Source organism: Gordionus sp. m RMFG-2023, chromosome 3 (genome assembly GCF_954871325.1).
Source record: "Gordionus sp. m RMFG-2023 chromosome 3, tfGorSpeb1-WG-v2, whole genome shotgun sequence".
Classification (NCBI taxonomy): Eukaryota; Metazoa; Nematomorpha; class Gordioida; order Chordodea; family Parachordodidae; genus Gordionus; species Gordionus sp. m RMFG-2023.
Window position 1 is genome coordinate 14,318,251 of NC_088777.1, and position 12,479 is coordinate 14,330,729.

At 24.8% G+C, this 12,479-nt stretch overlaps 1 protein-coding gene across 2 annotated transcripts; it reads left to right on the forward strand.

Annotated features, from left to right (window-relative positions):
• Window positions 1-4,698: 4,698 nt before the first annotated feature.
• Window positions 4,699-10,529, forward strand: LOC135926261 (transcription factor ets-4-like). Of its 2 annotated transcripts, XM_065462067.1 has the most exons (7): window positions 4,700-4,824; window positions 7,170-7,462; window positions 7,639-7,833; window positions 7,991-8,362; window positions 8,420-8,599; window positions 9,435-9,578; window positions 9,814-10,529. In XM_065462067.1, the coding sequence occupies exons 2-7, from the start codon at window positions 7,189-7,191 to the stop codon at window positions 9,996-9,998; spliced, it is 1,350 nt and encodes a 449-aa protein (XP_065318139.1). In that variant the 5' UTR covers window positions 4,700-4,824; window positions 7,170-7,188; the 3' UTR covers window positions 9,999-10,529. The 2 variants fall into 2 exon arrangements, with proteins under 2 accessions (XP_065318138.1, XP_065318139.1); XM_065462066.1 differs by having other exon boundaries at window positions 4,699-4,824; window positions 7,991-8,599.
• The last annotated feature ends 1,950 nt before the right edge of the window (window positions 10,530-12,479 follow it).

Consider the following 12,479-nt stretch of genomic DNA (forward strand, 5'->3'; position numbering starts at 1 on the left):
CATTTTGGTAACAATTTTTTCTTAAATATTATTTTTCTACACCATTTTAAAAACAATGATGGCATAGTTTATGTTTTATCTAGCAAAATATTTGGCAGATATTTATGTATAATGTATAATAAATTAAATGATAGATATAGCCTTGAATATTACTTTTGAGTTTTTAAAAGGGGTATATTTAATATAATTGGCTGGATATATTTTTATAAACAAAGCTCTAATAACATAAATATATTATATATAATTCTGCCTATGGCTAGATTTCATGAATTACTCGTGCTAAATGGCTAAAAGCATTTAAAAATATTTTAAGAATTTTTTTGAGCCCTTGAAACGGCACTAAATTTTAAATTAAACAGGTTTGTCCTATTTCCAAAAAATTAATTAATTTTTTTTCAAACCTAACCCATTTTTTTTCTTTAAATCCGAGCCTGATTAAAATTTTTAGGCCTGAGTTAAGCTTTGGGGATGATCTTACCATATATTTCACTATAAATATTCATAATTTCTCATGTTAGATGACCTCACTTTATTTTGAATTGGCGAAGCTTGATGAGCTTGGAAGCAAATAAATGCAGCAAAACGATTATAAATTCATTTCATAAAAAATAAAATTAGTTGATACTGATTCTCACGCTTCGATCTATATTTTAATCCTTAGCTTAGCAATAGGCTGCAAGAAAATTTCCAAAAATCTAATCTGAATCATTATAAGCCTACTTTAAAAAAATTTAAGAAATTTTTGAAAGATTTGTGGAAGGAATTCGCAGATGTCAGAGAAACGCCTTCAGAAGAATCCAATAATTCCTAATAAATAAATCACTAAAAAGCCCGTTCTACGATCAGCTTATATTATTAATTTAGATAATTTTTTCTTATTATTAGACATGTCGTATTGGGATAAGAACATGGGGATTCGGAATCTCAATTATGCATCATTTCTTAAGGGCGATTTTTAAATTTTAAAAATCTGATCTGACAGGAATTGTATATCAGCATGTATAGAGTACCCAAACTGCAAATTTCGAACAATTTTGCCATAGACTTTAGAACTACTCCTAATTTATATTAATTTTTATATAGATTTTTCATATAAATTAAAAATACTAAAATGTCTGGCACAAATTGGCTAAAATGAGTAAATACTCTACACCATTTCCGGTTAAATCGGATATTTTTAAAATCGCCCTCCATTAAGGATTTAAAATCGAGAGATTTCGATTCCAGACTGATTTTATATCCAGATACGACATACATATGAATAATAGATTTGCAGAGGTCAAACCTGGCCCCGATTTTTTTTTGCATTTTCAAGCTCAATCCGATTTTTTTTAAAAATATATTTTTTGCTAACCCAGATTTTTAAAATTTTATTGCCCAAATTTTAATAATATTATTGTCCTGATTTTTAAATTTTTGTTAAATAGGCTTTAAAAAAAATTACCTAATTTACTTTACAAGATCCGACAAAGAATATCAATCGTAATTTGTCGATTCAACTGTAACATACATGGGTCATTAAGCCCCACCGACCTAACCTAAATATATATTTTTTTATATAGATATGGTGTGTTAATATTCATAATCTAAATTTTATTATATTGTAATCTTTTTTAATATTGAATCTGAAAATAAAATTTCAATCTATAGAAAGAAAAAGAATCCTTTACTATGACTAAAATTTAAAAAAAAACGTTACCTCATTTTTTAAATATTCTTTCTACTTATTAGATATAGTATTAGGGCCAAATATTGTTTGCAATTTATATTATTCATTTTAAAAGTTTGTAAATTCTAGCCCGCTTCTGTTCGTTATTTTTATTTAAATTTAAAAAGTCAGCCTCGACACGTTAACTTTTTTGTACGAATTTTCCGGTTAACATATTTTAATATTTATATCTAATTTTTTCCCAATGTCAATTAAGGCCCATATATCTCTCCTCTATGGCTATCTATTTACACAACAACAGACTTTTGATGTCTGTATTGTGAATTTGTAATTAAATCCTAAATAAATTGTTCAATTCTTTGTGAATTTTTTTTACTATATTATTTATAGATTTATTATTTTAGACTGCTCATAAGATATAAAGAAAGCATAATATTATAATCTATTTTCAAATAATATTAAAATATTCGCTAAATTAAAAAAATATATCAAAATTTAAACGTCCAAAGCTGGCCTATTAAAATTATAACTAAAAATTAGGGATTAGCGAGACCCTGCCTCATTTTTTATGCATGCTGCCTGACCTTTTCCGAATTTTTTTAAGTCCGAATTGTCTGCCGTTAGATTTTTTTGCTCGGCTCGATATAATTTTTAAAAAAATACCCGCTCCTGGTCGCTCTTTCTAGCTGGATAGTCTGGAAAATTAAAACTTGTCAAATAGCTTGATAAGAGATGAGAACTTTAATCATTTTATTACCATACATTCTGGAAAAATATTTTTTAGTTGAGCCACTAAGAAATAAAAATCGAAATGTATTCAATCATAATACTACGAGCATGACTATCCAATTCAATGTTACTAAAATGAGATTAATTTGAAACCGACTTAAATAATAATGGCCTTAAGATTCTTACAAAATAATATAATGAAGTAAAAAAAACTTAACAATTAACATAAAATATTTTTACAATTTTTTTATGATAAATTTAAAAAAAGACAATTTTTATTATGATAAATTTTAAAAAAGACAATTTTTATTATAACTTCAAGGTAGGTAAAAAAAAGGTACTTTTTTAATATAAAAAAATATATATCCAAATATTTATTTACCATTATGATCTAAAAGAAAGAATATTCAGACGAAAAATATTTTATTTAAATGATATAAAAACTTATCCATTTTTTAGATATTAATGTTAGATAAATCTAATTTTATACCCCAAAGGAAAATTTGAAATTTCAGTCCCCATAATGTGCAAATTTAAAATATTTATTACGAATCGTTTTTTTTTTAAAAATCTCCACCCTCTCGAAAAATTGCAAAATATGAAAATAACGACTAAAAATATTATAATCGATGTTTAGTGCCACATTAAACTTTTTTTAAAATATTTTTCGAATAATAAATAATCCACAATAATTAAAAAAAAATTTAATTGAAATAAATTTTTATCAGAAGCTACAATAGGATACACATGGAAAATATTAATCATGAGACATTTTTGAAAATAAAAATATAATTTATAAAAATAGAGTATTTATTTTAAGATAAGTCAAATAACATATTTCTTTATAACTAATAGCATTTTTGCCAAGTTAAATCAAATAACATTATCCTTCAGCGTTTTTTTAAAAAATACCGAATCTATTTCGCATTTTTCCCATTATTTAATCAAAGAAACATAAAAACAATTGGGAAAAATTTTGGTGAGTTGATAAAGAAATTTTTTTTAATAAAGGAATTAACTTTATTTGCTAATTTTAGGTAGAATTTTTCTTCAATAATGCTGATGAGTTATTTAAATATTACAAAATGAGGATTGAATTTTTTATGAATTTTTTTTTGAAAAAATAAAACATTTTAAATTAGAAATTATATAAATATAGAATCATGATTTAAATATCTAGCACAAAAAGATCTGAGAATGGTACACAGGACAAAAAGACACTGTCAAAAAATTAAAAATTTTCTCAAATATACTTTTTAAATGGATCTAGATGCATATATAATTTTTATTATAATTATTTAAGGTGTGCATAATATTTAATTTTGAATTCTATTGTTAAAATTCGAAGTGAGCTAAAAAAAAAATTATTGAGCTGATATCACATCTATACAAAATATATAATTAAATGATTATAAATATAATTAATTGTTTGATTTTAAATAATAAACATTCTCAAAATTTTATAAATAAGGAACCCCTGTTTATATGAAAGACATTTTTAGCAACACTTAACTTTTTTCTACTGTGGCACTTATGTTTATTTAAAGAATAATAACTTTATATTGGGATAATCATTAAATATAAACACATATTTTTATAAAAATCATTCAAAATTTGATGAGTGACAAAAGCTTATATCATCTAAAAGGTGCCTAAAATAATATAATCAAATAATAAATTATTTGATTTCTTTCCAGAGATTATCTAAAAATATTAATCTAAAAATTATGATATATTTTTTTAAAATTAATATAAATAAAAATAAATTATAATATAAAATTTACCATGTTGGCGTAATCCAATTGCCTAAAATTTGTCAAGCTTAATTTTGTAATGAAATAAACTAGAACATATTATTAAAATTTAATTCATTATTATTTTTAATATAAAAAAATGTAAATAATATATATCTAAAAATAGACATCTATATCTATAAATAGTATCTAGCTATAGATACTTTAATAAAAAGTATCTAGATACACAAATTCTGGAATTTTTGTCGAATGTTCCTGGGTACTTTTCTCTGCGTCTTTTTGACCAGGAACAGGGCCCTTATGTCAGTGATTTTAATATAATACAAGCTAAATAGCACATTACAGTGTTCTACCAAATCACATTTGAATATAACTCCAAATTCCAACGCCATAGGTTAAATTTTAATTATTTTCAAAAAATAAAATTTTTTATTAAAAGATAACAATATTTGTGTCATAGAATTTGTTTATGTTTCGGAAATTAGTCATTCATATTTAAAATGTGAAAAATATGTTTTTTTTGTTTATTTTTTTCACATTTTTTCGTTGACAATTTTTTTTGAAAGATTATATTTCTTAGAAAAATAAAAAAATATTTTTTTAACCAAAAGAAAAATTTCGCATTTTAAAATTCGCAATTTAAAAAGGAATTCAATTATTTTTTAAAAAAAGGTAAAATTTTTATATTTCTGATGATTTAATTGTTCTTTTAAAAAAATACTTTAAATCATTAAATTGCCACTTAGATTAGATGGAGTTTTCGGAAACTTAAAAATGGGTTGTGGTAACAAATATTTCATTTTTATATAAATTTGGGAATGAAAATGAAAATGAAAATTTAAAAAAAATATATTTCTTAGGAAACTTTAAGTCTGAATTTATGATAAATGATGATAGGTAAAAAAAAATCAAATTTTTAAATCATTTAAAATGTAAGACTTTAGAAACTGAACCCGGAATGATGAATTAGGTCCAGTTGTTTTTTTATGAACCCAAATCTGAGCCCATTTTAAAATTCCATGTAATCCTTGTTAAACCTAAATTTTTTCAAAAAAAAGGTTTGATTTCAGTTTATAAAAGTTATTTTACTTATTTTTTATGAAATTTTATTTTATATTACTCCTTATATTCCACGTGGTGAGTGGTATGATAACGATGCCGTTATGCAAACTTTAATTTTTCCCCTGACTTCCAGTAAAAAAAAATAAAAATTTGCAGCCTTTGGATCATCTTCCGAAATTTAATATCATCTTTTTTAATTTATTTTATATAATTATTTAAGTTTTCGGATTTGATATTCTATAAGATTCAGTAATATTATAAGAATCGGATGCCTACGGTCTTTTTATAAAATTAGATGAAAATACACACAAAAATGAAGGCAACACAACTAAATGATCTTTCTTTTAGTCTTATAAACAACTTATTATCATATTATTAGCACATTGATGTCATTTTACCTAGAAGTGTCTGCAATAGGCTAGTTAAAAAAATTTAAACATTAAGCCGGTAGCTTAAAATTATTTTTAAAACGATAGGTGAGCGGGCCAGTGAATTTAAAATATTTTTAAAAAGAAATTATTTCACAATATTGCACATTTTATAAGTTTGATTTATATATTTAAAATAAATGCCAAACCAAACAATCAAAATAATTTTAAAAAATTGGGCCAACGGGTTAAGCAAATATTTTAGATAAATGGGTGAGTGTATCTTTTTTTGAAACCATAGGCGGGCAAGCGGGTTAAAATATTTGTTGACTGGGTTGATGGGTTTTTGAGTTACTCGCCAAATGCAGACCTCCAAATCTATAATGTATATACATAGATCATGTTTTTATAATGGTAAAATCATTTTCCTTCAGTAAAGATAATTTCTCTAAATTACAACTTTGAATTCAATGTATAATGGGCTTCTTAAATTCCTCAGCATTTTCGTTTTACGCCATTTTATTTTACCAATAAAATAGTTTAATTTTGCCCTTTTAAAATTTAGTGTCATCGATTAACATTTTTTAAACCCGAATTAAGTAATCGAACCCGTTTTTATGCCTTGATATAAAATTTAATTCTGTTTCTAAAAACCTGACTACTAATTATTTTCACGATAAATATAACAAAATATCTTATCAAACGATTTTTTCTCACATACCTTCTGATTTGTCTCATTTAATCATTTCTTACAATATTTATAGAATGCTAATGCTACATTTCTTACTATAAATTCCATAAGTTAAATTTAGGTATCATCGACACCGATATAATATACTATATTTTAAGTAATATTATATAAGTATATGCAACTTTTAAAAAATATATTTTAAATTTTAACCTATTCTTTCGATTTTTGTTATATTTTATTGATGTGTTTAAAGTAACTACTTAAATTTTTTAAAAAATACTGTAAAGTTAGTAGCAAGTTACTTTTGAATAAATGTAACAACTCACTTTTGAATAAATCTAATTACATTTATCTGGAAGGTAACGACTAAACTCGAACAATTTTTTTTGCCAAAACTGAGAATATATATTTATCATCAACATTTATTGGATGCAATTATGTGAATTTTATTTGAGCTGTAAGGCAATTTCTATGGCAAAGGATGAAAAATATTTTGCCAATAGAATATTTCCCCTAATTATGAAATTAGAGATAAATAAAATATAAGTATTTTGTCTTTTTGATCTGTCGAAAGAAGCTAGCTATATTAGGAATGAAACACGTCCCAGGGACGTTATACGTAGGAAGGGACACATTCCGACTCGGACATGAAACAAAGAATTTTTTTAAAAAAGTTTATTAGTCTCTATAAAAAAGAAATTATGAAATCTATTTTATATTAATAGGGAACAAGCTTAGAATTTCTGTTTTAATATTTCGAAATAAGAAATATAATTATAAATTTTGAAAAATTATAAATCGCTAAATAAGAGTTGAATCTATATGTAATTACTTTGTTTATTTTTTTTATAAACATCCTTAACCCAATTTTAAAAATATGATTTTTCATAATTCAGATAAAGAAAAAAAACTAGAATGTATACCTCTTTTAACGATACCCTTCACCTCTTATCTAATTTAGACGAAGAAAATCAAATTTATCTTCCTGGGATCAGATCTTGGACTGAAAATTGTGAATTGAATGAAATAGATATGAAGATAATCGACAATCAATATGTTAAAGAGGATATAAATGAAGTGTTAAAAATGTGTTTGGATGAGAAGGAATTCAATGAATTGCAGAGTCTAGCCCTCGAAATGGCTTTTAATGATATCGACAGGATATCAAGTCACATTCATATCCCAAAAAGTTAAATTAAAATAAAATTTTTAAATTAAAAATTAAAATGGAGGGAAGGGAAGGGAAGGGAAAGGAAAAGGGAAAAAAGATTCTGATTTTCTTTTTTTATATCATATTAAATAATGTTGTATATTACAAATGTATTTTTTATCTACATATGTCTGAAAAATTGATCATGAAAATAGATCCGTATCATTGGACTACAAGTGACGTTAAAACTTGGTTAATTCACATGTTCCAATTGGACCCGAGCCTGAATTATGACCTATTTCATCTGAATGGGGAAGATATTACAAAGATGTCTATCAATAAAATGTCCAGCTTTCTAAATATTCAATTAGCTCAAAACATCCATTCTGAATTGGAGATATGGAAAAATGGTTTTTAAATATATTTTTATATTACATAAAATGTTTGAATTCGAATCTAAGGGTATGCTATATAATATTTCTAATAGAAAAATTATTTTTATGATTTTTTTTAAATTTAAGTTTAATTATAAAGTTATCTTCTACAAATACAAAATGTTTTAAAAAGTATCTAATTTGATGGAACAAAATGGGACCCCTACATGCATAGAAAAATATTCCTTAATGTCAGTCGAAAATGAGATCCATTTGAATCACTTTCCCAAAAGCGAATCTAGACTTCATGATATTCAAACGTATAAATCACTCTCGAATTATGGTTGTGCAGAAGAAAATTTATCAGACAGCGAAGAAAGCGGATTTTATAGCCATTCTAGTCCAATAACTAGATTAGACGAACGATTTGATATGTTGGATATCAGGAAAATATCTCCAAATTTTAACTTACCTACAAGCATTCAACAAGATAAAACTAAATTTTTCCATCCATATCCCAATAGAACCTTTCAATTGCTCAGTAATTTACCTTCCCAAAGCTTGGGTAACGAAAATACTTGCAATAATAATATTATAAATGATACCCAATATAATACTAAAGGTAGTCCGCAAGATATATACGATCATTATGGAGATAGTTTAGGTTCTCAGAAAGTTATTAACATTAAGCAACAGCCGGCGTGCGACCAGAATAACGATAATAATCATAATTTAATATCAGAATTGTTAGGGTTGCCCGATAATTATTTTGAAGATGCTGGGATGACGAACACCAAAATCAGTTTAATTTTAATTAATATTATAAATAATTGTAAGAATAATATAATAATGTGCATAATAAACAGACCCTGTTTTAAAATAAGTTTAATGAAAAAAATAAGCGTTGTTAATGTAATAAGTTACATTTTTTAGAAGAGATAACTTTTACTGTAACTTGGGAAGTTAAATTTAAATAGTAACTTGTTAATACCTATAACTAATTACCTTTTCTGGAAAATAAATGTAACTCTAAAGCTATATTTCTAAATTTAATTTGCAACTAGTTACTTTTGATTTTTTTTTGTTGAGTAACTCAAATCCCCTACGCTAATTTTTTAAAAAAATATAATAAATATTTGAACTTATTTTTAAACGATGTAACTTGTAACTGCAACAATAAATAACTTCAATAATACTAATAATCATATTCTCATGCCTAAGAAAGAAAATATTATAGAAAATAAATGATTATAATCAATAAAAAAAATAATTTTGGTGAATTTCGTTAGAATTTCGTTAGAATTTCGTTAGAATTATGTTAAAAATTTTTATTAAATGTTTTATTTGCGATTGATAATTATTTTATTCAAGATATTTTGTTTTATTGGATAAAGTTCTTAAGATTTTTATCAGTTCACAATAGCTGACCAATTAAATAAAATCAATCAAATTGTAATTATATTTGAAGATAGAACCCTTTTTTTAAAAAAAAATGCAAATAAGTTTTGATTTTTAAAAAATTAATTAATGTCCACTCTTCACGGAAAGCACTATCTATTTTACTGATAATATTTAATTTTTTTTATTTAACATAAGAAGTTAACTCAAAACTCTATTTTTTTCCAAAAACTAAAAAGGTAGCTCAATGAAAGTATCTAAATGCGGGGAAAGATACAAAGCTAGACCCCCTCAAAATACCCACTTATGGTTTTTCCTTAAAGAACTCTTAGACAATTCAGAATTATACGGCAACTATTTAAGATGGTCGGACAGAGAAAAAGGTATGCTTAAAAGCCAATATAATTTCAATTTCAAAATAAGAATATATTCAGATATTTTTGCAAATATATTAAAATTACCCTCTGTTGAAAGTTTAAAATTATTTTAAAATAAAACTCTCATTCTTTGTAATATAGTCTAGTTTTCCTTGTAATATACGAGTATGATTTTAGATAAAATATCACAAGTATGCTTATGTATGCTAATGAAAAATATTTTTATTTATACTAAAAAAAGCTATATTCCGAATATATAATTCTTATGAAGTGGCGAAGCTATGGGGTAAAAGGAAGAATCGACCAGCCATGAATTATGATAAATTGAGCCGATCTCTAAGGCAATATTACAAGAAAGGAATTATGAGAAAGACTAAAAGATCTCAACGATTGGTGTACCAATTTGTTGGCAAATATGCACTTTGAAAATATGGATTTGATGTTTTTTTTTAAATATTTAATTCATGATATATTTGTGATTTAATTCACCTTTTAAAAAAATCAGCCAGGTAATATGGCATAAAGAGTAAACAAAATTTTTCAAACACATTTATATATATAAATAGGATATTCGAGAGTCGAATAAGTGAAATTGTGAAATATCCTTTTGAATATATTTAGCCCGATTAATAGTCTTCAACTTCGAAAGGATACTTCAACAATTTTACTTTTGGCTATGTTAAAAATACTTAGAAATCATTTCTTTTGCAAGTATTGCAAAGAAATCACGTTTTTATATTTATAATATTTATTGTAAACTGGTAAATCTAGTATTATAAACGCAATGATAATTCATATATTATATATTATGAATATTTATGATGTATCATTTATATTTTTACTCTTCTGGTATTAAGAAGAGTATTGAATCGTTTTTTATATAATTTTTGATAATATGAGAGGTATTCTCATTTACACGATGTTTAATTTACTCCATATGGGAAATTTTTATTTATAAAATATATTTCAATTCAATAAAAGTTCATTCTACATATGGAATCAGTATAAGGGGCGTCGTTAGTTTTTTTATAAAATGGAGTGCTAAAAGATGATAATTTATTTTTAGTGCCTAGAAATTTTTTTAAATCTATTTAAATAAAATTTATGGTGCGCTTCACCCACAAACCCCCTTTGGAGGACCTTCGGGTCGCTTTTGCTCTGTATTCGTCCGGCTGCATGTCCATAGATATATCTTCTAAAACATGTATTCGTTAATAAAAATTATATCTAACACAAATGTTTTATCCTTGATCATGACCAATAAAATAAATCCTAAAATAACCCAAATTTTAAAGATTTCGTTATCAAAAAAATTAGAAAAATATTTTTACTAAGTTCGTCCCTTGATTTTTTCTCCCAAATTAAAATGTGACTAATTAAAAATGATCATTAAATTAATTGAAAATTAATCACAACCTTTTATATTTCAAAAATCAGCGATATGAATGTATATTTAAATTTTACAATTAATATATTTTGATTCTTCACTATTTTGTTTTTGCTTAAGGCGAAAAGAAGGAATTTATAATGATAAAAATAATTTATGCCACATAAGGGAAATAACAATTATTTAAAATCAGGGATTCGAACCGAACCCAAACCCGGAGAAGTGAACCCGGGTTTTTAGAAAAAAACTCTGAACCCGAACCGAACCTGAACCCCATTTATAAAATTTTCAAAACCCCGAACTGAACCCAAGAATTTTATTTGAACCCGGGTTCAACCGGGTTCAGTGTATTATTTAAAATCATATATTAATATATGTAAATACAAATATTATATTTTCAAATTTCCAATTAAATGAAGTGTTAATAAATTTTAAACAACTTAATTCGTTTATGCCATTTTTAAATTTATTCTCGATTCCTATTGGAGTGTTAAAAAATTTTAAATAATTGAATTAATTTACGCAATTTATTTTTAAATTTTTATCTTATTATTCTTAAAGATTATTAATTAGAAGAAAATGGTTAACAAATCAAATTAAAAATTATTATATGTTAATTTAAAAAATTCTAAACATCTAACTTAAAAATTGTTAAATGTAGGGCAGTTTTTGTGAACTTATTAAAATGATTTTAGAGAAATTGATACAACTTAAAGAAAGGCAGGAGAAAATACTTAAAAGAGGGCCAACGATTGCTGAGAATTGGAACAATAATTACTGGATTTAGCGATTATAAAAGATTAGATAAGAAGGAAAATATTTTGCATTTTTGGGAGTCTGCTAAGCTGGAACACCCTGAATTATATATTTTATCTATAATCTTATTTGCTGTTCCTGCAACCCAAGTTAATTTATCATATTTTCACATATAAATACATTTAACATAGGTTAGCGTTGAAAGATCTTTTTCACATTTGAAATTCATTCTTTCACCACATAGATCGAGGATGAGTGAACAACTCTTGGAAGATATTATGCTAATACGTCTAAATAAAATTTTTTAAATTGATACATGACTATATGCTTTGTATTTTTAACTATATTTGCCTATAAATAAAATAAAAAATTTATTTTTTATATCAAATTTATGTCTAGTTTTTTATTATGATTTAAATATAGAATTTTTTTTATCAACTCAAAAATTCTTGAACCCGAACCCAACCGGAACCAAACCCGGGTTCAAAAATATTTCCCTAAACCGAACCCGAACCGAACCCACCTTTTTTTTATACCCCGAACCGAACCCGAATTGAACCCGGGCAAAAATTTTGTCGGGTTCGCATCCCTGTTTAAAATAGGCCCTTAAATTTCGTAAGAAAGTATTTAAAAAATATATATTAATGTATTTGTTTAAGTATTTTAAAAAATACATCAATATATATTTTTTTAAAAGGGTGTTAATTCACAAAATTAATGCTAATTTTGAAAAAGGGGTGCTTTAGCATCTAAATCACTTTGCT

Bases quoted from the DNA above. Each gene is read 5' to 3' on its own strand.
- LOC135926261 (XM_065462066.1), top strand. From the start codon at position 7,189: ATGTATACCTCTTTTAACGATACCCTTCACCTCTTATCTAATTTAGAC. The intron at 7,463-7,638 runs GTTAAATTAAAA...TCATGAAAATAG, and splicing joins TCACATTCATATCCCAAAAA to ATCCGTATCATTGGACTACA. The intron at 7,834-7,990 runs GTTTTTAAATAT...TGTTTTAAAAAG, and splicing joins ATTGGAGATATGGAAAAATG to TATCTAATTTGATGGAACAA.